At 37.4% G+C, this 27,356-nt stretch overlaps 1 protein-coding gene across 1 annotated transcript in view; it reads left to right on the top strand.

Annotated features, from left to right (window-relative positions):
• FCHO2 (FCH domain only 2) overlaps positions 1–27,356 on the top strand; it is a 139,091-nt gene that overhangs the window by 49,978 nt on the left and 61,757 nt on the right. The window contains 5 exon segments of the mRNA XM_010853609.1: positions 1,059–1,200; positions 1,291–1,443; positions 7,160–7,264; positions 14,629–14,727; positions 15,320–15,416. Coding sequence (XP_010851911.1) covers positions 1,059–1,200; positions 1,291–1,443; positions 7,160–7,264; positions 14,629–14,727; positions 15,320–15,416 — 596 coding nt within the window.

Raw genomic sequence — 27,356 nt, 5'->3', positions numbered from 1 at the left:
TTCTTGCAGGCTAAGAAACACAGCAACCGGTAAAGAGTACATATTAGGATGAGTGATTTCTTTCTCTACCTTCTTGCCTTAGTGATCATTGCTACTCTTTGTTTTTGTTTTATCATAGAGCAAGGCAAGTGCTGTTGAAAATATCTGACAAAGTACTTGAGGAAAGCATAGGATAAAATTTATATCATTCTCTACTGACCAAATTAAACTGACCTTTGGCATCCTAAGTATTATCCAAGATATTATAATATAGTCATTCTTGGAAGTACTTGAACCTGCTAAAAATATTAAATTCTCAATGTTGAGAAAAAGTGATAGAAAAGTGTCATACGTTCTGTACCAAGTGTAGTAGGAAGGGGACCGTCTAGTGTTTGTTGAAGTACATGGTAAAATCTGAAACAAAGTTTCGGAAGACAGTTCTAAAATAATTCTTAAATAAACTTTAATGATGAAGACATTTAGAAAATCATGTGCAGATTTAACTTTTGCATGTTGAAATTCAGAAGAGTTTTTACTTTTTAATTGTATTTTTTTATTTGGCCACACTGCATGGCATGGCTTACGGGATCTTAGTTCCTTGACCAGGGGTTCAACCTGTGCCCTCTGCACTGGAAGTGTGGAGTCCTAACCACTGAATTGCCAGGGAATTTCCAGGAGCTTTTATTTTCAGTGAAACTTTTTAAATGGAGCACTACAGGGTCTAAAATTGAGATTTGATAATAGATTAGTTTTAAACAGACAGTGATTAGAAAGTCTTCTGATAGAAATCTAAATAACCAAATCAACTCAGAAAATGACATTTTATAGTTAAGAGAGGGTCATGGCCAGACCTGTGATATGAATTAAGTCATTTCTGTGTATCTGAGGTATAAAAATATTTTAAATAATTAACCAAGGCCTAAAAAATCAAGATCAGTCTTTCAGTCATTTCATTTGTGATTTAATTTCATCTCATCTTTTGCTCATTATTTCCTGTTTTGGTTCTATTAGGTTCTATTTTGGAGCTTAAACTTTTTTTTTCCTTTTAGTAAATTATTCCCATGTTTTCTTCACTTTAGAACATTTGCACCAGTGTGGGATGTATTCAAAACATCTACAGAGAAATTAGCAAATTGTCACTTGGATCTTGTTAGAAAATTACAAGAATTAATAAAGGAAGTTCAGAAGTATGGAGAAGAACAAGTTAAGTCACATAAAAAGGTATCAGTTTTGTTAATCATTGGTTTGGTTGGTCAGATATTGAATACTTTGTAGTTCTGTTATTTTGATGAATCATTTCATACCTAACAGACTAAAGAAGAAGTTGCAGGAACTCTGGAAGCTGTTCAAGCCATTCAGAGCATAACTCAGGCCCTCCAGAAATCCAAGGAAAATTATAACACCAAGTGTGTAGAACAGGAACGTTTGAAAAAGGAAGGAGCTACACAGAGAGAAATAGAAAAGGTAATTGTAATAAAAATAATACCTCTGTGTTTTCAAAGCGTTTTCAAATACAAGACTGCATTTAATCTTTAAACACTCAAGAATGATCTCATGCTAACGATGAAAGTCACTGCGCATGTTAATGATTTCCCTAGGTGAAACAGAAGTAGGTTTGCAAAATATGTTGTGTATGGTAAGTAGTTTAGCAAATACATGAAAAGGGATGATTGCTTTATATCAGTGACACATTTGTAGGCTATTTGTATAAGATAATTGATGAGATAGTCCTTGGTATAAGATTTAATAATAAGGTAAAAAAAATTTTTAAGCTAGACTTTGGTATATTTAGCAAGGCAATAGATACTTGAAGGTAAGCTATAAATATATGTTGTGGGTGATTTATTGCTGACTTTGAGCCCATGTATCTAGCATTGTGGTAAACCACAACGCTTTCCCTGACTCTCATCTTGATTGAAAGTAGATTTTTTTTTTCTCCCTTTCAAAACAGTTTAACCATCCACTTGTTTGATGTGGTATATTATCATTTAGGAATCAGTCATAGACAGTGATAATTTTGAAAGCTTTGTAGATTATTTGAAATATCCAGTTAAAAAAAATGTAACTATCTTGGAATTATAATAATTATAAACTTGTATATACATGAGCAAAAACTAGAAATCTGGAAAAATCAAAACAGTCAATGGAATTTGGGATATTATGTTTCCTTTAGTGTTGTGCAATAGATAAAAATTGGGAGGGGGTAAAAAATGAGGCACAGCAAATTCATGATTTTCAAACACAGCATTTCAGACACAGCAGTTAAGAATAAAATATAAAAAGAGACAGTAAAGCAAAATAAAAGGCAATGGCACCCCACTCCAGTACTCTTGCCTGGAGAATCCCATGGATGGAGGAGCCTGGTGGGCTGCAGTCCATGGGGTTGCGAAGAGTCGGACACGACTGAACGACTTCCCTTTCACTTTTCCCTTTCATGCATTGGAGAAGGAAATGGCAACCCACTCCAGTGTTCTTGCCTGGAGAATCCCAGAGACGGGGGAGCCTGGTGGGCTGCCGTCTATGGGGTCGCACAGAGTTGGACACGACTGAAGTGACTTAGCAGCAGCAGAAGAACAATATTCTTCTTCTTAATGAACTAGAAATGGAACAGAAACTCAAAGGCATGTGTCAGGATTGATTATGCAGGCTTGTTGGACCCAAAGTCCTAAGTTAGGCGGTGGAATTTAGCTCTTGTATGGTATAGGGGACTAAATACTGCCCACTTGAGGTGAAGCCACAAGGAACCCCACTCCCTTGGAGAAGCTATAAATAGCAAAAAAAAAAAAAGACGTGCTGCTGAAGGGCTGAAGCATTATTGGAAGCTGGGGCTTAACGGACACAGTTCTGAGTGGCAATCAGGCCACGGATTTGCCCTGATTATGACAATTTTGATCATATTCTCAATATTCTTCCAGGGATGTAATTAAAAGCTGCCTTTGTAAGACTGGTATTAAATTGGAACCTTGGAGGGCTGGCAGGAGATAACCTGAAACTGCTAGATGGGGACGGGTGAGCATAAATGATTAAATACAACATAGTTCTAGGAGGTGATGTTTACCTTGTATTCTATAGAGTTGTCCACCGATGGAGGGACAGGGAGAAGAGAGGGGAAAAAAAAGAAACCTCACACTTGAAACGAGCAAACAACCACACTTTTAGAGTACATCTTAAGAAATCTCATATAGCTTTCCCCTGCTATACAACAGTGGATTTTTCGCATGAAAACTTACATGAACCAAAATGGCAGAGAAGCAGTTGCCTTAGAACACATCTTGCTAATGAACATATGAAGGAAATTGAGTTAAAGCACAGATGCTTACAGAAGCAGTTCAGATCTGTGGAGACCAATGCCGAGATGCTAAGTGTAGATCCTGGAAAGGAGCTTGGATCACTCTCACTGGTCTCAGGGTGTGTGCTCCCTTCATATTGGCTCCTGCAAAGCAAACACTCAGTACTGTTTTTCTTTTCACCTTTTTTTTTTTTTTGTAAAAGTGAAAATCCTCCCTGGATTTTTTTCCAGTTTGTGAAGACAGGTGCTAATGTAATTCATTAGTAAAAGCAAAGTGGCATAAGACAAACTTTGGGAAAGCAAGGGAGACCTTTGTTAAGACAGATGGCAACAAATTTAACAGCTAGAAGAAGAATTCAGTTCAAATAAAATTTAGATTTATTAAACATGATCAGAAACATTCATATATGTTGAGGATGTTCAGAGTTGCAAATGAACGTAACACTTATATAAAAGAAATTAAGAAAGACAGATGAAACAACTAGTAGATGGGAAAACAGCTAACTAGAAAACTTGGCAATGAAATATATAGTTACTTCAATTTTAAAAAAGCATTAGAGAAGATAAACTTCAGAGTTGATATAGTGAAAGACTGAATTCGGGAACTTACCAGTGACATATGCAGAGAGTAAAGGTCACCATGGTCTGCTGTGGATTTTAGAAGAAAAAAATTGGAGAGGATGGTAGACAGGTAATATTTGAAGAGTTAACAGATCAGAATTTTTTAAGAATTAAATTCAAGAATTAGATCATAAATACATTCTCGGTATTAAGCAGGTTAAAGATAATTCAGACTGAGACACCAGAAAAAAAAAGAGAATGTTAAAAGCTACCAGGTATATCTTTTCCCTCACATCTCTGAAATTAGAACGCATCTTCACATGGTGGTGGTGGTATAATCACTGTGGGCAGGTGGCATCTGCCGTGCGGTCTCACTGGCTCTGTGAGCTTGGTTGTACATCTGGTGGCTTGACTGGACAGCTGCAGCACTGGTGTTTCAGGTGACAGACCACGTTAAGACCATCGAGGGAGGAATGGTTCTGATTGTTACTTGAAAACCTTTTGCTGAGATCTGGTAAAATCAAGAAAATGTAAACACCACTGTTTGGAAGAAAATCTGAAGATGGTGGTGCAGCACTTTTAAGATATTCTCTGTCAATAATATTTTTGGTGACTTTGAAGACAATAATATGTAGGGGGAAAAACAGACCTTAGCAGCCCCTGACTTGGAAGTAACTGAGAAGAGTCAGACTCTGAATGTGAAGAAAAATTTAGGAGTATCTCAAACAGTTTATTTTGCTGTCTTTTTTATTTTTATCACACAAGAATAAAAATCTACCTCCAAGTAAGTCTAAAAGAGCTCTTACAATAAGTCTAAAATAAAAATTTTAAGTGATAAGAAAGCATAATTTCATGGTTTAATCGACAGTGTTTTTCTGTTTGATTGGTATACAAAATAATGGTGTGTTTTACAATTAATGGTATATTAGACTTCCCTGGTGGCTCAGACAGTAAAGTCTGTCTACAATGCGGGAGACCTGGGTTCGATCCCTGGGTTGGGAAGATCCCCTGGAGAAGGAAATGGCAATCTACTCCAGTACTATTGCCTGGAAAATCCCATGGACAGAGGAGCCTGGTAGGCTACAGTCCATGGGGTCGCAAAGAGTCGGACACGACTGAGCGACTTCACTTAGTAGTAGTCAAGTATAACATTAAGCATAACTACTGAAAAGAGTATAATTTAAATCTTCTGAATCAGCAAAAAGAAGAGAAAGCAGTGCTTTTTTCTAATTGTTCTGCTCAAGAGGTGATATTGTTGCTTGTGATACTTGAGGTGTTAGTGTGTCTCTGATTCATATGTAGTTAAATCCAAGCTTAAGTAAATATTTTGGCCTGTAATAAGCTCTTTATTACCATGAATGTAGTTTTTTTTTTTTAAACATAGATCTTTGAACTATTTTTTGTGTGTGTGAACTTGAAAACATACTTACTGGATATTATGACATAGTATGCTTCTCATCTTCATTTACAAACCCTTTTATAAAGCGCCATTTAGAAGTTACTCATTTGTGGACTATGACAAAGTACTTATTTTTTATGTATATATTTGATTCATAAGATGTTACTGGGAAAATTATATAGACCCTTAAACAGAATTATTTCCAGTAGTATATCAATAAATTTATTTATAATGCTAAGGAAATGATAAAATACAGGATTTCTTTCATTATCACTAGGTAATCTATTAGAACCCGTCTTTTAATTATGAGAAGAAATGTAGCTATTGCTTTTAAAGCTTAGTTTCTTCTGACCCAGTTTCCTGTTTACTTATTTATTTTATTTGGCTGCATTGAGTCTTAGTTGTGGCGCGCGGCTCTTCATTGCGTCACGCGGGGACTTGTGTTGCAGCGCGTGGGCTCTGTAGCTGCAGCCCGCAGGCTCAGTAGTTGTGCACGGGCCCTAGAGCATCGGACTTGGTTGTTCCCTGGCGCGTGGGATCTTCATTGCCAGACCATGAATGGAAACCGCATTCAGTTTTGATACAAGATATGGTTTTAATACACTGCAAGATAAAGTGGTGTCCTATATTCTTTGTTTATAAAGGCCAGCAAGGATAGAGCATATATGTTTAACATAATATATGCAGTAAAATTTTCAAGACAGTGCAGAGTTAACTTTTTTAGGGTCTAGAACTGTATGCATCTCTTGCTATTCCCAACTTCCAGGTAAACCCAACTTTGTGTTTCGAATACTTAATAGATTAGTTTCTAATACTTATTTTTAGACTCCTGAATGTAGCTGGAAATAATTGCCTATGGTTCTGATTGTCTGTGTACAAATTGCAGGGTTTGCAGCTTAGCCCTCAGTGGCTCTTTGTAATACTTTTACTCCTGTAATTATTACCAGTTGCATCCTCCATAACCATGGTTTGAAACTTTATTCTGAAGTTTCCAACCACAGCCTTCTCTTCTTCACTCATAGCAGACTACCTTTTATCACACCAAGAAAGTGGAGATCTTTTATCTTGAAGTGCTATAGCTTCTCTCCTATTTTTTGATCTTCTTTAAACTCTTATTTACTTCAACACCCCTTCCCTTCAGACTTCCTGTATTCAAATTGAGCAGTCTTTTGAGAATAATTAAATTCTTGATAGCCAAATGTCTGCCCCAATCTACTGGTTACTTTCCACCAATTTCTAGCCTTTTTTGTATAGGTTATGCTTCTTTTATGAACTCCCTGAGGAAAAGAGTCCTACATAATTTGTCTTCCTGTTCCTTGGTGCCTAATATTTAATGTATTGTTAAGTTTGTGTTGAATAAGTAACTTTGATAAAAGTTAAGACTATTATAATACAGTAGCAATTAAAAAATAGAAATCTTGAAAAATAGACAATGATTAAAACAAATTACTGACTTTCTGAAGTGTAAAAAATATTAAGCAACATCAAGGAAAATTGAATTTTTTTTTTTTTTCAACTTTTGTGCTAGCTTTATAGTCACTGATCAGACCTTAAATGGAGTATCTGTTGTGGGAGAAAGGAAGAAGACTCATAGCATATTCTGCTGGTATTGTCACATTCTTGATTGCTGAATTTTTAGTAACATTGTACTGTTATAATGTGATTGTGTGATCTTCCTCTGGGTTATAAATGAAAGTATTTTAACTTTTAAAAGCACATTCCATTGGACAAGAGAATTAGGATTTAATTTCTACATCATTGTATGACCATAACAAAAACACTAATAAGAAAGACTTGAAAAAAGGTGTTAAAGTTAGTTTATGTCATCTTGAACTCAGCATAGGCCTCATCTCTTAAAATGAACTTTTTTTTTTTTTTTAAGGAAAGTAAAGTGATTTTGTGTAATTCTAAATGTTTTTGTTTTGTTACAGGCAGCTGTTAAATCTAAGAAAGCTACAGATACTTACAAACTCTATGTGGAAAAATATGCATTAGCAAAAGCAGATTTTGAACAGAAAATGACAGAAACAGCTCAGGTTGGTACTTTTAAGGCTTTAAATCTAAAATAGGATATTTGTATTTATTGTTTATAAATTACAGTAAGTTATATTAAATATATTTCTGATATAATTTTTTGTCATAAGATTTTTTTATATAGAAACTGTTAAAATACACAGTCTCAATATTTTAATAATGCTGTTTTAAAAATACACCTCTTATTTTGGAGATTGAAAATTATGGTCAGTCAGTAGTTATAATATCATAAGGGATTATTCAGATCAACTAGAAGAGAATGTTCTAAGAGAACATTGGAGAAAATGAGGACATTGGTAGATGATGAAGATTATGTATGGGTTTTAAAATTGACTTATACTTAAGTAGAAAACTGGAAATCACTCAGTGCTGAGGATGTAGTAGTTAATAAATAAAGCAATCAAGAATCCCTGCTCTCCATTTTAGTAAGGGAAAATATAAGATTTTAAAAAGTCTGTCTCCCATTAACTTGGGATAAATTATATTCAATTTCATATTCTTAAGGCCTTAATTACAGGGCTAGATTTAAGATGGGTGCCTTTTATGAATCATATCCAAAGCTTCTACCCTCATGTCTTGTTCTCTTGGTTTGTTTTTTTCCTTAACAGCTGTCATCATCTAACACCATGAATTTTATTTACTGTTTCAGACAGGATAGGATGGGTATGCTGTGATGACAGAGAATCCCCACAGATCTCAGTGGATTACAATAGCAAGTGCATGCTACTTGTCCATGATGAGTCAGCTCTTCACTCTGGCACTGAGACTGGTAGAGAAACCTCTTTTTAGAGCATTCTTAGTCATCGTGTCTGAGAGGACTAGAAATGTGGTGAAGCACACTAGCTTTGCTGCCCATATTTTTTATTGTCTGTCTTCCACCATTGACTAAGTTCTGTGAGAGCAGAGACTGATTTGTGTGCTGCTATCTCCTCTGCATTTAAAACAGTTCCTAGCTCATGGTAGGCACTCTGTAGGTGTGAAGAAGGACTTTATGAATCTGCCTTTCTGGATTCTAGGGCGTCATCCTGCTTGGAGTGCTAAATGAGTCACGTCCCAGAAACAAAGGGTTTGCGTGCTTGTGTGTAGGCATAATGTACTCATCTTACCATGTTGCAGGCACTGCTAGATGCTAGATGTATACAGTATGTATGTAAATAAATTCTCTGTGCTTTATGTGGAGTATACAGTATAGAGGAGGGAGACAGTAAATATATGCTTAATTATAAAGTTACAGATTATTATAAATGTTACAAAGGAAAAGAACAGGCTTCCATGAGATCATGAGATAGAATTATAGAGATGACCTAATTTGGACTAGAGACTTCCCGGGTAGCTCAGCTGGTATAGAAAATACCTGCAAGGGAGATGAAGAGGAATGTGACTGAGAGACCATGGAAAAAAAAGAAAATACCTGCAATGCAGGAGACCCTGGTTTGATTCCTGGGTCAGGAAGATCCGCTGGAGAAAGGGTAGACTTCCCGTTCCAGTATTCTGGCCTGGAGAATTTCATGGACTGTATAGCCTGTGAGGTCAAAAGAGTCGGACATGACTGAGTGGCCTTCACTTAATTTGGATTAGGGAGTTAGGAAAGGCCTTTTTGGAGAACTAACATTTAAAATTGAGCCTTGAAGAATCGGTACAAGACAGTCTAGGGTATGTGTGTTCCAAGCACTGGGGACCATGGCTATGAAGGCCTAGGTGTATAAAAGAGCTCCACATTCTAGAAAGTAAAAATGCTTACTAAAACAGGAGAGATGGTGGTTAGAAATGAGATTAAAGAAATAGTCAAGGACCAGGCTCTAGTGAGGGCTTAGGTTTTCTTCTAAGAGCAGTTGGAAGGCACTGAAGAGCTGTATGCAGGGATACGACATGATATGATCTGCATTTTTAAAGCTAATTTTGACAGTTTCATAAAGAATGGATTATAGTGAGGCCAAAGGAGAATCATGAGTCCAATTTGGAAGGTAGTATTGTAGTCCAGTGAGAAGGATAAGAGTCAGTGTGGTGGCCTTGGAGAATGAGAGAAGTGAATACATTTGGATGTGGCAGGGTTAGGGTGGATGGGAGAATTCTGAAGGAGTTCCAGGTCTCTTCCAGGTTTGACAGAGATGAATAGCAAAGTCTAGATGAAGAGCTGTTAGTTTGAGGGGTCGGAAGGGGATCTCCTGCATTGTAGGCTCATTCTTTATCCACTGAACCATCGGGGATTAATCCCTATATACTTAAGTGGAGAAAGCAAATGGCTGTTTTGGAGGCTCTAAGTAATCTGGACTGGACATAATGTTCACAGTCCCTTATTGACAATTCTGAATTCTCTGAACTCCCCCCCCCACCCCCCGCTTTTTTTTTCTAGAATTCATTTGGCAGCAGAACTTGATTTGATCTGATGTGAGGCTATATATAGTCTCTTTATCCTACTTAGGCTGAATATAAATGTTTTCCTTTAGTGTTTGATAAACAGATGCCACTGCAGATCCTACTGGTAGTATAATGACATATATGATAACACGTTACCTTTATTTAAAAAAAATCCAAAATATTTAAATTCCCAAACACTTGGTCCCGAAAATTTTGAATAAAGAATTGGGCCTTTATAATATAGGGGCTTGGCAGTATACAAAACCATAATGACATGATCTTTGGATAGAGAGTAGGGAATTAAGCCAAACTCTGAGAGGTTCATCATTGTCAGTTTGGAAGAGGAAGAGATGCTGAAACCCAAGTAGGAGAAGCCAGAGAAGGAAGAAAACTGGAAAGTGTCATGTCCTGGCAGCTCAGAAGTGATAATGTTTCAGGAAGGGTTTAGTTGTATTAAATGAGGCTCCAACTCCAGTGAGATAGAAAGTTACAATTTCTGTAGCAACTGTGGTGGTTGTGGACTCCAGCAAGTTCTGTTTTATCTTTTAAATCATTAGGAACACTCATGTATAAGGCAGTTATTGATTTATTTTCTATCGGAAAGATTAGTTTCTATCAGTGAAAATCTTGCCTTCAGTTATTTAATTTGAAAAAAGAGAAGTTAGAATTTGTTCAAGTCAGTGTTTTCGTTTGTATGTGTTACCTTATATAGAATCTCAGCACTTATTTTTCCCTTCCCTCTTTCTGCTTCCTCATTACTTTTTTTTTTTCAGATTGGCATTTTAATTGTTTATCTTGCCAATCCCAAGATGGAATAATTAATTTGTTTGAGCAGATGTTTAGCCACGCTGCTTTTAAATAAAGGTGATGGTATGCGGTGCTAATACGTGTATGTTTTCTCTCGTGTTCACTCTTTCTTTCTCTCTCTCTAGCATGTACACACAACCATAGAACAGGTTAACTCTTGTTTCTTAATAGGTAGTAGGCTTTATTTTGGGTTACTTAGAAGGGGAAAGAATTCTTTTGCTGCTTTGGTTTTTGTTCCAGGCCAAGCAGGTTGACCTAATCCTAATGGGAAAGGGGTCTGTCAGTCTAGCAGTAATGAGATTTTGGTGGCAGGACCACACCAGAGTGAGAAGAAATTGAGTCCTTGGGTGAAAGAACTTAGACTTTACTTGGAGTACTTGTGATGTAAATTTTTTCCCTTGAGAATGTGTGCTCAGTCACTCGGTCATGTCTGACTCCTTTGCAACCCCTTGGACTGTAGTCAGCCAGGTTTCTCTGTCCGTGGGATTTTCCAGGCAAGAATACTGGGATGGGTTGCTATTTCCTCCTCCAGGGGATCTTCCCCATCCAGGGATTGAACCTGCATCTTCTGTGGCTCCTGCACTGGCAGGTGGGTTTTTTTGTTTGTTTTTTTACCACTGAGCCACCTGGGAAACCCTGAGTTAAGAATAAGCATGACTAAAATTGTGACTGTGCTTATGCTTTTCACCACTATCAGTTTAACTTGAAACAGTAGGGAGATTTTGTTTACTTTGAACAGTAACATGGCTAGTACAAAGAATTTGAGATTTGTTTAATTAACACCCTCAGATTAAGTTTAGTATTAGAGTGCTTTTATATCTCTCTCTCTATCTATCTATCTATCTATCTGTAGTGGTGGTGTTCAGTTGCTAAGTCATATCTGACCCTTTGTGACCCCATGGACCCCATGCAGCACGCCAGGCTTCCCTGTCCTTTACTATCTCCTGGGGTTTGCTCAAACTCATGTCCATTGAGTCAGTGATGCCATCCAACCATCTCATCATTTATTGTCCCCTTCTCCTGCTGCCTTCAATATTCTCAGCATCAGGGTCTTTTCCAGTGAGTTGGCTCTTCACATCAGCATCAGCCAAAATATTGGAGCTTCAGCTTCAGCATCAGTCCTTCCAGTGAATGTTCAGGGTTGATTTCGTTTAGGATTGACTGGTTTGATCTCCTTGCTGTCCAAGGGACTCTCTCGTCTTCTCCAACACCACAGTTCAAAAACATCAATTCTTTGGCGCTCAGCCTTCTTTATGATCCAACTCTCACATACATACATGACTACTGGAGAAACCATAGCTTTGACTATACAGACTTTTGTTGGCAAAGTAATGTCTCTGCTTTTTAATATGCTCTCTAGATTTGTTCGGAGAAGGCAACGGCAACCCATTCCAGTACTCTGCTTTTCTTCCAAGGAGCAAGCGTTGTTAAATTTCATGGCTGCAGTCACCATCCACAGTGATTTTGGAGCCCAAGAAAAGAAAATCTGTCACTGTTTCCACTTTTTCCTCATGTATTTGCCATGAAGTGATGGGACTGGATGCCACGATCCTAGGTTTTTGAATGTTGAGTTCATAGCCATCTTTTTAACTCTGCTCTTTCTCCCTCATCAAGGGCTCTTTAGTTTTTCACTTTCTGCCATTAGAGTGCTATCATCCATCTGCATATCTGAGGTTTTTGATGTTTCTCCTGGCAGTCTTGATTCCAGCTAGTGATTCGTCCAGCCCAGTATTTCACCTGATGTACTCAGGCAGGGTGACATATAGCCTTGTCATATTCCTTTCCCAATTTTGAACCCAATTTTTGTTCATCTGTAGTGGCTGACAAAATTGTACTTTTTAAAAACACTAATGTAACAATAATATGAGCCCAGTGAATTTGAATGCAAGGAAGAAAAATCTGTTCAGGAAAGTTTATTCATTTATATTCAAACACTTGATACTATATTCCTTTGCTAAATAACTTAATTTATTTAAGTCACTGATTTTGAGGAATTGTGATATTTAGCAATATCTTCCCACCAGAAATAAAGCATAATTTCAAAATTGCAGCTAAATCATGCTTTTGGGTTCTGTTTGTCTTCATGCTTCAAGATATTTCTCACTTATTAAGGATCTGACTTAGGTTTGGTGTTTCAAAAGAGAAAGAAGGTGCATAGTTTTCTTGGTATTAGGAATCATCCATATGAAATTAGTGGCCATTTGACCAGTCTTTTCCTGGATTTGAGACTACCTTTCTGTGGGAAAACATCTTGTTCATCAAATTGCCAAATATTAAGCTAAGGGTGAATTCTTATAATAGAAACATAAAGTAGAATCATGTTCTGGCTGACTGTTCCTCAGTTCTTAAGAATAATTCAGAATCTTGCAGTTTTGGTATTCTTATTGGACTTGGTCGGAATTAGCCAAAACAAGTTCTGTATTTTAACTCTGTCATTCCTCACGAATAAAATTGGTAAGTTTTTGGACTGTTGTTACATTACTGCCAAAATTGTAATTTCACCATTATTGATTTTTTTTGAAGTTCATACCCTTTATACAAATACGGATATGATTATTTGGCTTAGAGATTTCTGATGCATGCTGAAGGAAACTGAACATTTAATATGGGGTGAGGGAATTTAATTTGATAAACTAGGGAAAAATAGCAAACATCTAGGCCTGCTCCTTAGACCTGATATAATTTGCCAAGAAAGAGGGTAGTCAGGTTTGGCAGTGGAAATGACAGATGTATTTTTTCTTTTTTTATTTGAAAATGACTAGTTCAGCATTTCCCAAATCCTGTTTTGAAGAAAATTATTGTGAGATATTAATAGATACTCAGAGAGGAAGAGAAGGGTTGTATGGTTAAATTTGGAAGACACAGGGTTAAGCAGAGTAAAATAAGCTTTGTTACTTTAGTATTTCTCAGTTTTTAATATATTTTTACTTTAATATATCTTTACTTCAGTTTTTAATATATTTCTTATGAAGTGAAGTATAGCACTGGTTTTCTTCCCGGGAAGTAAAGACCACAATAACGTGGAATTTTTTTCCCAGCAATATTCTTACCTCTTTCTAGCCCATTTCCTGAATAGTGCTGGGGGATCTGTGTGTTTTGTAATTTGAAAACATTCCCCAGGTCATCTGAATCATCCCTGCCTTCAGTTGAGAACTGCTGAGATAGAGTATACACACACGTTTTCACAGATTTCTTAAACCATAGATTAATTTCTTAAACCATAGATTACCTCTTTTGGAGAGTACATATTAACATTTTAAGAATTAGACATTTTGAAAGTCGCTGGGCTAGATTGTAAAGTCTTAAGAAGTAAACTGTAGTTTTAGCTCTGCCAGCTAGTTGTTTTTCAGTTTTTTTAAATACTTCTCCTTTTGGTTTTTTGACACTATTCTCTTCTGGGTCTCCTCCTAATTTTCTGACCCTGATTATAAATTTTAATTTGTGGTATCTTCTAATACTGAAAAAATTCATATTTGCCTGTGAAATGGCACAACAAAAAGTTAACTTTTTCTGATGTTATATTTCAGTATGTTAACTAGACTCATTTGTCTAGAAGCATAGTTCAGTTCAGTCGCTGAGTTGTGTCCAACTCTTTGTGACCCCATGGACTGCAGTACGCCAGGCCTCCCTGTCCAACAGACTCCTGGAGCTTACTCAAGCTCATGTCCATTGAGCCATCCAACCATCTCATCCTCTGTCGTCCCTTTCTCCTCCTGCCTTCAATCATTCCCAGTATCAGGGTCTTTTCAAATGAGTCAGTTTTTCCCAACAGGTAGCCAAAGTATTGGACACCAACTTCAACATCAGTCCTTCTGATGACTATTTAGGACTGATTTCCTTTAGGATGGACTGGTTGGATCCTTGCAGTCCAAGGGACTCTCAAGAGTGTATGTTTAAAAAAAAAAAAAAAAGAGTCTTCTCCAACACCATAGTTCAAAAACATCAATTCTTCGGCACTCCAGCTTTCTTTACTGTCCAACTCTCACATCCATTTATGACTATTGGAAAAACCAAAGCTTTGACTAGATGGATTTCATTGGCAAAGCAACATCTCTGCTTTTTAAAGCATTGTTAAATTTTATATAATAATGGTAACTTGTTAAATTTGGTTAGCTGTATTAAGATGACTTCGAAAAATTTGTTTTAATTTCAGAATATATCTGTGTGTGTGTAATTTTTTTTTTATATATTTGCTCCCCAGAAATTTCAGGATATTGAACAAACTCACCTCATTCACATAAAAGAAATTATAGGATCCTTGTCAAATGCTATTAAGGAAATTCATCTGCAAATAGGCCAGGTAAGTTTTCACTTTTAGTAAACTGATTCATGAGAATTTCATGTTCTCTTATGACTTTAAAAATCCAAATTCATTGTGTGGTACTGAATTATTTCAGATGAAAACTATATAAAGACTATATATTTACATGTATTAAATATGAAATAACCTGGAGTTTATAATCCTATCAAGGATGATAATTTAATTTTAAAAATTAACTTTGCTCAGTCTCTTTACATTAAAAGTCTGCTGTTAACAATTTTTGAATATTTCTTTTTAAAGTTTTATTTTAAAATTTAGAATAGCAACTTTAGTAAGTTATAGAATTTATACTTAGAAATTTTCCAAAAATATAAAAGTGGTTTAATGATGATATTTAGGGTGCATTGAAATATAACAGAGAAAGATGAAGTCTTTGTTACTAAAATTCTAATACTATTTTCATTGCTTTATGAGTTTTATTTCTTATAAGACTGATGTCTCTAAAACACTCAGATATAAACATGTTACTGCACTGACTTCTATTTTAATTGTTTTGTGAAAATTTTGTCTGAAATACAGTAAGAATATTTATGGAAAATGAAAAAAACTTATCTTTATTTCATTTTAACAGGTCCATGAAGAATTTATAAATAACATGGCCAATACTACAGTTGAAAGCTTGATACAGAAATTTGCTGAGTCAAAAGGCACTGGGAAGGAAAGACCTGGTAAGATGACAGACTCTGCAAAGAGGCATATTCATATTTCCCATTCAGTAACAAGTGTGTTTGCCTTTAAATTCCAAAATTGCAAAATGGAGCTTGGGAGATACCTAAAAATCTGTGTGAAACCTCAGATGTCATTTACTTTGTGTCAGATGGTACATTAGGTTTTTGTTTTGACCTTCAGTATTAATAATTAAGTACTACCTAAAATGGTTATCACGGGCTTCCCTGGTGGCTCACACAGTACAGAATCTGTCTGCAATGCAACAGACATGGATTTGATCCCTGGGTCAGGAAGATGCCCTGGAGAAGGGAATGGCAACCCACTGCAGTTTTCTTGCCTGGAGAATTCCATGGACAGAGGAGTCTGGCAGGCTGTAGTCCATGGGGTCGCAAAGAGTCAGACACGATTGAGCAACTAACACTTACTTACTAAAGTGGTTATCATACTTTACTAAATGAATATATTAAAGTTTATATTTTCATAAGTGTAGTTAGCAACAGAAGGCCATTTTATAAGACAAAGAGTAGAAGAGAATATTGAGCCCTCAGAGCATTGAAGACAGTGGAGAACCTTTCTTAAAATTTAGTAAGAATTTAAATTTTCTTTCCTCATTCATATATGTATTCAATGTTTTTATCGAGTGAGTATAGGAATCCTCTTTCCTATTTTATGAAGAGATGACTATAGGTTTCCTTAATCTCACTTTTAATATACATTTTATATCAGATATCATAAGCAGCATTCTCTTACCTACTCAGCATACTTACAGTCTTCTATTTAATAGATTTCTTGAATCTATTTATTATACTTACAGTCTTCTAGATTTTTAAAATCATTTATTCCATATTCTTTCAAGATACTTGTTTTCATTCCACAGGTAAAAAGTATTCAGTTCTCAGTGGACTGAAGTTAAAATCTAGTTTAGAATTCAGGAAAATGAATAAGTGATTTGAGAAGTCTGAGCCATTTTTCTTTAGTTCACAATACTAAGTTTAAAACCTAAATCATCTTCACTTCCTTTTTCCCACATTTTGTTAAGTTTTACATTGTATTGATTCAGTTTCTTCAGTATTTTTCCCTTCAGGCTTTCCTCCTTATATCATTGAATGTAGCAGGAGGTTTCTAAATACAGGCACAGTAAAGATTTCTCTAGTCTGTCTTATATTGTATAGCATATTAATGCTTTGGCTGTATAATTATGAACTTAATAACTGCCTTACTCATAAATCGCTGTCTTTTCATTATCAGTTCAGTCGCTCAGTCTTGTCCGTCTCTCTGCGACCCCATGGACTGCAGCACACCAGGCCTCCCTGTCTATCACCAACTCCTGGAGTTTACCCAAACTCATGTCCGTTGAGTTGGTGATGCCATCCAACCATCTCATCCTCTGTCATCCCCTTCTCCCCTTCTCCATCTTCAATCTTTCCCAGCATCAGGGTCTTTTCCAATGAGTCAGTTCTCCGTATCAGGTGCCCAAAGTAATGGAGTTTCAGCTTCAGCATCAGTCCTTCCAATGAACACTCACGACTGATCTTCTTTAGGATGAACTGGTTGGATCTCCTTGCAGTCCAAGGGACTCTCAAGAGTCTTCTCCCAACACCACAGTTCAAAAGCATCAATTCTTCGGTGCTCAGCTTTCTTTACTGTCCAACTCTCATATCCGTTCATGACTACTGGAAAAACCATAGCCTTGACTAGACGAACCTTTGTTAGCAAATTAATGTCTCTGCTTTTTAATATGCTGTCTATGTTGATCATAACTTTCCTTCCAAGGAGTAAGCGTCTTTTAATTTCATGGCTGCAGTCACCATCTGCAGTGATTTTGGAGTCCCCCCCCAAAATAAAGTCTGCCACTGTTTCCACTGTTTCTCCATGTATTTGCCATGAAGTGATGGGACCGGATGCCATGATCTTAGTTTTCTGAATGTTGAGTTTTAAGCCAACTTTTTCACTCTCTTCTTTCATTTTCATGAAGAGGCTCTTTAGTTCTTCTTCACTTTCTGCCATTAGGGTGGTATCATCTGCATATATGGGGTTATTGGTATTTTTGCTGGCAATCTTGATTCCAGCTTGTGCTTCATCCAGCCTAGCTTTTCTCATGATGCACTCTGCATTTCTCCTTTATAGAGAGAATGAACTTTAGATTCTGGACTTAGATTCAAAGCCTTTCAGGATCTGCCCTTGCCCAGTCTTTAGTGTTACTTTCCATTACTTCTTTTCTGTCATCCTCCACTGCAGCCAACCTGAACTGCTTGCTGTTTCCTATTCATACTCCCTTTGTGCCCTTGGTACCTTAGTTATGTTCATGTGTACTCTAGAAAATGCTATATCCCCTCATTTGCCTGTACCATCGTTGTTGTCTAACTTAGATTTTAGTAATTGTGCTTTTGTGAAGAAAGGTTCTGTATTTGATTCATCTGTTTATCTTCATTATGTGTAAATAGTACATTTTTGCTCAGTGAATGAACAGATGGACATATATGGTAAGGTTAGGATGTTAAAGAGGTTGGAATGGTTGAAGATACTGGAATGGATGGAATGCTGTTAAAAAAGTCTTGGTAAAGAAATAGTAAATAGTTATGGCTAAAAGTTTAGTGAGTACTTATTTGTACCAGGTACTGTGTCAACTGCTTTGCAGGCAAAGCTTGGTCTTCAGGAACTCTTTGAAGTAGGTACTTTTATTCCCATTTTACAGATGATGGAAATATTGAGAGGTTAAGTTATTTGCCCAAACTAAGTACATGGCAGAATACTGGGATTAAATTTCAGAATCCTTGACCTCAAGGCCCATGCTTTGGAGGAATGAGAATTGAACTGCTTTAGTTTACATATGTAGAAAGAATGAGAATGCTGAGATATATAACTATAGAGTAGTGTGAAACCCTAAAATTTATTGTAAAGATTGGATGATTGGATGGCATCACCAACTGGATGGACATGAGTTTGAGTAAACTCCGGGAATTGGTGATGGAGAGAGAGGCCTGGCGTGCTGCAGTCCATGGGGTCGCAAAGAGTCGGACACGACTGAGTGACTGAACTGAACTGAAGACGAGTTATGAGAGGTAAAAACAAAGAATTTTTATATAGATCATTTAGAAATATTGATAGAATAAAAGCAAATGTGTATTGGCTGACTAAAAATGCCTTAGAACTGAGTGAGGCTGGTAGATTGTATCATTATCAGTATCCTTTTTGTGACACTATTTTGTAGTTTTGCAAAATGTTATTTCAGGAAACTGGGCCAAGTGTACAGGGAATCTTGTTGTATTTCTTTCCTTTTTCCTTTTTTATGCTGCAGCTAAGTCACTTCAGTTGTATCCGACTCTGTGCGACCCCATAGACGGCAGCCCACCAGGCTCCTCCGTCCACGGGATTTTCCAGGCAAAAGTACTGGAGTGGGGTGCCATTTCCTTCTCCAAGACATGAAAGTGAAAAGTGAAAGTGAAGTCGCTCGGTCATTCCTTTGTTATAAAATGTGTAAATCTACAGTTACCTCATTAAGTTCAGTTACTTTCTTATCTGTGGTATAGCACAGTACTTAACCCTGTAGTTTGTGATCTCTACTTTACTACTAGTGAGATGTAAGCCTCAAAGTCTTCATCTATAAAGTGAGGATAATAGTACCTACCTTGTGGGGTTTTGTGAGGTTCACCTGAGATAATGTAACATTTATTGAGTACTTAGTGTTATTTTCCCAAAATTAATACATACTCGATTAATAGATAGGTACTATGGGATATTGCTTATTTATAAATTTAAATGTATTTGCCTCAAGATATACAAAGACATGGAGCAAATTTCTGTGACTAACTGGTAAGAGGGAGGCCAAGATTGGTGATGACATGGGCTTTCCTAGAATTACTTAACCCAGAATTAGGTGACAGTTTTAGGATGACTGTTGACATCATGTATATAGGTGACTGATTTTCAAGATAAATGATCCTAGAACTAATTTAGGGGAAAGAAAAGGCGTGAGTGGGGGTGGAATGGAAAGGTTGAATACTACTTCTCTAGTTGACTTGCTGTGGGCAACAAGTTACGCCTCTTTCATACATTTTGCACTATCTGTGGGCACTAGAGGGAGCTCATTTCAGTAATGGAAATTTTGTGTGTCTCAGAAAATAATACATGTGATTGTAAGAAATTACTGGATTTAAAGAATTTTGTTTTGTAAGAAATACACTTCCTTCAATTGTGTATACTAGGGCTTCCCTGGGAGCTCAGCAGTAAAGAATCCGCCTGCAGTGCAGGAGATGAGGGTTTGATTCCTGGGTTGGGAAGATCCCCTCAAGTAGAAAATGGCAACCCACTGCAGTATTCTTGCTTCGGAAATCCCATGGACAGAGGAGCTTGGCAAACTGTGGTCCAGGGGGTTGCAGCGTCAAAACACACACACACACAAGCACTCTCTGTCTCTCTCTCTCTTTCTCTCTCTCACACACACATTCTCTCTCTCTCTCTCTCTCTCTCTCTCTCTCACACACACACACACACACACGCACACACACACATATGTCCCTCACACACACATACACACAAACACAGACGCACACTGCTGGTAACGTTTTTTTCTCTTTTGTAAGGGCTCCCTCTGGTGGATGAGTTCTTCTGTGAACTGGTTTTAGTCCAATGGGACACAATTTTAAAAGAAAGCAAGAGGCTGACTTCTTTAGAAACTTTGCATAAACTGAAAGTTAAACTATTTGTCTTACACTGAAAAATGAGTATTTTTTTCTGTAGTCAGTTATCTGTTGAAAGATGTAACCTCTAGCTCTATGTCTCCAATTTTCCTGTGTAAATCACACTTTGAGAGCATTAAATTCTCTCACTATTCATTGAGACTATTTTATATATAACATAAATATACATATATAATAATCTATATTTAGTAAATATATATTCCATTCAGTTCAGTCGCTCAGTCGTATCCGACTCTTTGCTACCCCATGGACTGCAGCACACCAGGCCTCCCTGTCCATCACCAACTCCCAGAGTTTACTCAAATTCATGTCCATTGATTCAGTGATGTCATCCAACCATCTCATCCTCTGTCATCCCTTTCTCCTCCTGCCTTCAATCTTTCCCAGCATCAGGGTTTTGTCTAATGAATCAGCTCTTCACATCAGGTGGCCAAAGTATTGGAGTTTCAGCTTCAACATCAGTCCTTCTAATGAATGTTCAGGACTGATTTCCTTTAGGATGAAAGGAAAGGAGAAAAGGAAAGATATACCCATTTAAATGAAGAATTCCAAAAAATAGCAAGGAGAGATAAGAATGCCTTCCTCAGGGATCAGTGCAAAGAAATAGAGGAAAACAATAGAATGGGAAAGACTAGAGATCTCTTCAAGAAAATTGGAGATACCAAGGGAACATTTCATGCAAAGATGGGCTCAATAAAGGATAGAAATGGTATGGACCTAATAGAAGCAGAAGATATTAAGAAGAGGTGGCAAGAATACACAAAAGAACTATTCAAAAAATATCTTCACGACCAAGATAATTCACAATGGTGTGATCACTCACCTAGAGCCAGACATCCTGGAATGTAAAGTCAAGAGGGCCTTAGAAAGCATCACTACGAACAAAGCTAGTGGAGGTGATGGAATTCCAGTTGAGCTATTCCAAATCCTGAAAGATGATGCTGTGAAAGTGCTGCAGTCAGTGTGCCAGCAAATTTGGAAAACTCAGCAGTGGCCACAGGACTGGAAAAGCTCAGTTTTCATTCCAATCCCAAAGAAAGGCAATGCCAAAGAATGCTCAAACTACCGCACAATTGCACTCATCTCACACGCTAGTAAAGTAATGCTCAAAATTCTCCAAGCCAGGCTTCAGCAATACGTGAACCGTGAACTTCCTGATGTTCAAGCTGGTTTTAGAAAAGGCAGAGGAACCAGAGATCAAATTGCCAACATTGGTTGGATTATCAAAAAAGCAAGAGAGTTTCAGAAAAACATCTATTTCCGCTTAATTGACTATGCCAAAGCCTTTGACTGTGTGGATCACAACAAACATATATATTAAGATTAAATATACATATATAGAAATAAATGTATTTTATAATATGTAGTATCATTTTTGTCAATACTTTTTTATTGAGTTATAATTGACAGATACCATTGTATTAGCTTTAAGGTATGCAACATAATGATAAATGTATATATTGCAAATGATTGCCAGAGTAAGTTTAGTTAACATCTATTCCCATGCATAGTTAAATTGTTTTTCTTGTGATAAGAACTTTTAAGGACTACAGTTGGCCCTCTCTGTCTGAGGATTCCACATCCATGGACACGGAGGGCTGACTGCGTTAGGCCTTATAAGGGACTTGAGCATCTTCAGAATTTGGTATCTGCAGGGATCCTAGAACCAGTCGCCTTCAGATACTGAGGGATGACTGTACTCTCTTAGCAGCTTTCAAATGCATACTATGTTGTGCATTATGTCTGTAGGCTTATTTTGTCCTATAACTGGAAGTTTGTATGTTTTGACCACTTTCACCCATTTTACCCAGTGGGTTTCCCCCTCACCCAATCTGTATCTGTCAGTTCAGTTTTATTTTTTAGGTTCCACATGTAAGTGAGATCATAGAGTATTTGTCTTTCTCTGACTTATTTAACTTAGCATAATGCCTTCAGGTTCCATCTGTGTTGTCACAAAGACAGGATTTTCTTCTTTTTATGGCTGACTATTTTGTGTGTGTAGATATATATATATGTGTGTGTGTGTGTGTGTGTATGTATGTGTGTAGATATATATATATATATTTTTTTTCTTGATCCATTCATCTGTCAGTAGAGACTTAGGTTTGTTTCCATGTCTTTGCTCTTATAAATAGTGCCACACTGAACATGGGGCTTCCCTGGTAACCGCTCAGATGGTAAAGAAACCGCCTGCAACGCGGAAGACCTGGGTTCGATCCCTGGGTTGGAAAGATCCCCCAGAAAAGGGCATGGCAACCTGCTCCAGTACTCTTGCCTGGAGAATCCCCATGAACAGAGGAGCCTGGTGGGCTACAGTCCATGGGGTCGCAAAGAGTCGGACACAACCGAGTGACTAAGCACATACATACACTGACCATGAGAGTGCAGCCTCTTTTTTTTTCGGTAGTGGTTTAATTGTCTTCTGATAAATATGGAGAAGTGGAATTGCTAGATCATATAGTAAGTAGTTCTATTTTTAATTTTTTGAGGAACTTCCATACTGTTTTTGTCATTACTTTTTAAATGTTGTACTGCCTGGCTTTTCTGGAATTTGAGTTACCCTGAGCAGATGCTTTGGATGTCAAAGCACTGTGTCTGAAAGAATCGTGAATAAACAGGTGTTTTCTAATTGTGAATGGCTTACTATGTTCTAATGACATTGTCTTAGTATTTCTACTCATCCTCATATATTTTAGTTGCAGCTAAAATTAAGATTAAAATCTGCATTTTTAAAATTTCCTGTTTTACAGTCATTCTGCTAATTTCACTCTGTGCTGTTTATAATTCATAAAATCTAAGCGAGTTTCCATTTATAAGAAATAAAAGGATAGATAACTTAAGTAAAAAGTTGGTAAACCAGGTCTAATATGTTTAAATAAAAGATTTTGTTGCAAAGCTTATCTATATATTCATTATATAATAATATAGGTTTATGGCTTCCATCTGAGGACATCCAGAGAGAAGGAAATGGCAACCCACTCCAGTATTCTTGCCTGGAGAATCCCAGGGACAGAGGAGCCTGGTGGGCTGCCCTCTCTGGGGTCACACAGAGCTGGACACGACTGAAGCAACTTAGCAGCAGCAGCAGAGACTATATATTGTGTTTACAGTTACAAATAGAAAAGGCCCCAGAAAGGTAGGCATAAAACCAGCCACCAAGAAAAAAGGAAAAATGAGATTCTTGTAGTCAGATCACCTACATGTGAAATTGATTAGTTTAGATTTTTAGAATTTTTCAGCTTCTAATTTTAGATATATTATTTTAAATATAGGGTATAGATAATAGAATATTATTTTAAATATAGTTGAAAAAAAATCTAGTGATCGTCTTTCTAGGCTCCTCAATGATTTGGAGTAATGCCAAACCTATAAATTAACCTTCTTCCACAAAGTTGTTTTTTTTTGTTTTTTTTTTAATTTGGAGAAGCATTGAAACGCTTCTGTAGAAAGCAAAATTAAAATTAGCTGATAAAACCAGAGCCCCACAAACCACACCAGATTTTCTGTGATTACTTCCTTTTTCTAATTGATAGTAAATGGGAATGATCAGAGAAAGAGAAAAGAATGGATGATGATTAGTGAAGAGGATAATAAGATTTGCACAAATCAGAGAGTGAAAGAGGAGAACTTCCAGAAAGGCTTTTCTTTGTGCGGAGTACACCTCTACCTCTGGATAGGGCAATGGCAGCCCACTCCAGTACTCTTGCCTGGAAAATCCCATGGACGGAGGAGCCTGGTAGGCTATGGTGCCCTACTTACCTAGGACAGAGGCAGAGGAGTCTGCCCTGTGGGATGTGTGTGCCTCCTGATAATGGTTATCTCCTGAGCCAGATTTAGCTTTGCCTCTTATTTTGAGGCCCACAAAGAATGAATGTGGGTTGGGGAGAACATGTATTTTGTGATACATAAAATTATAAAATTCAGGTGTTGGTGTCCATGAAAGTTTTTTGAAACCAGTCACACTTGTCTGCTGTGACCCATGTCTTATCTGCTCTCACACTTTGGTAGCCAAGGTCACTAGTTGTGACAGGCTTTATGACCTACAATGTCTAAAACACTTATTATCTTGACTTTTTATAGAAAATCTTTGCCCAACTTTGGAGAATGTACTTTTTTGATGTAGATGGTAGCAAGCTTGATAATACATTAGAATTGTATAACATAACAATACTAATTTTTTTTTTTCTAAAAGTTGATTCTGCTGTTCTTGGATTCAGAAATCATTTAATCTGATACCTTACACCAACTACATCTGTGGTCATATCACAGCACAGTACCTGATCATCATCATAATAATCCTGAATTGTGAAGTAAAGATCAAACTGTTTTGAGCAGACTTTAAGGAAAACTTAGTTCTTTAATTTGAAATAACCATTAAAAATATTCACTGTATGTGCATGCTCAGTTGCGCCCAGCTCTTCACGACCCCATGGACTGTAGCCTGCCAGGCTCTTTTGTCCATGGAATTCTTCAGGCAAGAACACTGGAATGGGTAGCCATTCCCTTTTCCAGTTGATCTTCCCAACCCAGGGATTGAACCCAGGTCTCCTGCATTGCAGGGAGGTTCTTTACTGTCTGAGCCACCAGGGAGGCCTATTCAATGTATAAACACTGATCCAAAAAAAAAAAGTAAAAAAAGAAAAAAAACTAAAGGAAGCTCGTTACAATTTTTACATGTGCATCAGAATAAAGACAGGGTTTTAGTTCCTTTTGCAGTATGTAAAAGAAGTTAAATCAACTTGACCTTAAAAGGAAGTTTATGGAAAAGAAACTGAGGTACCCCAAGGATTCAAAATCAGGAATATAGCCAGGCTACAGAAGAAAACCCAAACCAGTAGAAATACTAGGTATTATTTTTCCTTTACTAAGTCTGTGCATTCTACTGCTTTTTTTTTTCTTTGCAGAATGGCTTTCTTTGCTTCTCCGGGTACATTATGTAAGGTGATCTCTTAGTAAATTCTAGATATTTTCACTTGTCCTTTAATTGCATCCATAGCTCAGAATTAACCCAGGTTTTTGTCCTTTTTCTTGACCAGAAAGAACCTGGTCTAGGTAATCTTGGGTTGGGGTGATCTTCTTTCTTGTTCAGTCAGTTCTCACTAGGTATTACTAGTGGCTGCTGTTCTACTTGTGAACAGTGGGAAATTCCCAGAGAAGAGAGATTATAGCAAGCAGAGTGTTAGTTCCTAAAGGTTTTATTAGGATCCCAGAAAGTGAAAACATGACTTAGTCGAGGGAATGGAAGCAATGTCAGATTTTGGACATAGGGGGAGATTATATTTCAGTGCCAAGATGCTGTGTTGGAGAACTTGGTGAAAATTTAGGTTTTACAGTGACTGAAATTCTGTGGTTAAAACCTGTTCTTTTTATTTGAGATCAAGGTTCCTAAATTAGCTTCATCACAGCTTCTCAAGCCTTGGCTACCTGTGAGAATCATTTGTTGAAAATATTTTCCTTTTCCTTTTTATTTCTTTCTCTCTCTTAAAAAAATGTACAGACATTGTACTATCCCAGAAATTTTGATGTCATTGGTGAAGGGTGGGTCCTTGGTAACACTATATTTTAAAACTATTCGATTCCAACATGCAGCCATTGTTGAGAAATTGTAGCATTACATCCCTGGATGCTTGTCATAAATGCAGACGCTCAAGCCCTACCCAAGACCTACTGAATTAGAATCCAAATTTTAGTAAGATCGGTGGGAAGTTTGTGGTGCTTCCCTGGTGACTCTGGTTCAGTGGTCAAGAATCCACCTGCCCATGCAGAAGCCACAGGAGAAGTGAGTTCAGTCCCTAGGTTTGGCATATCACTTGGAGAAGGAAATGGCAACCCACTCTAGTATTCTTGCCAGGATACTCATGTGGACAGAGGAGCCTGGTGGGCTACAGTCTATGGAGTCCCTAAAGATTAAATGACTGAGCATGCACGCAGGCAGTTTGTGCAGTAAAATGGGAGAAACACTGTCTAGACTTACTGAATATCTGACAGTGGACCCAGGGAATCCTTGGGACTATCATTCTCAAAGTGTGATCCTAGGACCTACTGCATCACCTGGGAATTTGTTTAAAATGCAAATTCCTGAGCACCAACCTAGATCTTCTGTAGAGAACACTCTGCAGATAGGCCCCAACAATTTGTGGTTTAACAAGCCCTCCTGGTGCTTCTAATACAGGAAGCATTGCATTAGGAGAGTCAGAGGCAACTAGGACTTGGATTGAGGGAATTGTCTCTATAAACCTTTATTAAAAGAAATACTCCTGAAATGAAGTAGTATTGATGTTTGCAACTTTATTTTCTAATGGTTTAGTGGGTGGGGGAAAAATGTGTCTCTGAGTATGTGTAGAATAGTTCAGTCACTCATTCGTGTCCAACTCTGTGACCCTGTGGACTGCAGCACGCTAGGTTTCCCTGTCCATCACCAACGCCCGGAGCTTGCTCAAACTCATGTCCATCGAGTCGGTGATGCCATCCAATGATCATCCTCTGCCTCCCCTTCTCCTCCTCTCCTATGAGTCAGTTCTTCGCATCAGGTGGCCAGAATATTGGAGTTTCAGCTTCTGCATCAGTTCTTCCAATGAATATTCAGGGTTGATTTCTGTTAGGATTGACTGGTTTGATCTCCTTGCTGTCCAAGGGACTCTCTAGAGTCTTCTCCAACACCACAGTTCAAAAGCATCAATTCTTTGGTGCTCAGCTTTCTTTATAGTCCAACTCTCACATCCATACATGACTACTGGAAAAGCCATAGCTTTGACTAGATGGACCTTTGTCAGTAAAGTAATGTCTCTGCTTTTTAAATATCTTTCTAGGTTGGTCATAGCTTTACTTCCAAGGAGCAAGTGTCTTTTAATTTCATGGCTGCAGTCACCATCTGCAGTGATTTTGGAGCCCAAGAAAATAAAGTCTCACTGTTTTCATTGTTTCCCCATCTATTTGCCATGAAGTGATGGGATGATGGGACTGGATACCATGATCTTAGTTTTCTGAATGCTGAGCTTTAAGACAACTTTTTCACTCTCTCTCACTTTCATCAAGAGGCTCTTTAGTTCCTCTTCACTTTCTGCCATAAGGGTGGTGTCATCTGCGTATCTGAGGTTATTGATATTTCTCCCAGCAATCTTGATTCCAGCTTGTGCTTCATCCAGCCTGACATTTCTCATGATGTACTCTGCATAGAAGTTAAATAAGCATGGTGACAATATACAGCCTTGACATACTCCTTTCCCAATTTTGAACCAG

The sequence above is a fragment of the Bison bison genome, unplaced genomic scaffold, assembly GCF_000754665.1.
Source record: "Bison bison bison isolate TAMUID 2011002044 unplaced genomic scaffold, Bison_UMD1.0 scf7180017864329, whole genome shotgun sequence".
In the NCBI taxonomy this organism is placed as follows: domain Eukaryota; kingdom Metazoa; phylum Chordata; class Mammalia; order Artiodactyla; family Bovidae; genus Bison; species Bison bison.
The sequence above is the reverse complement of the archived record's forward strand: the minus strand, read 5'-3'. Positions and strand labels throughout refer to the sequence as shown.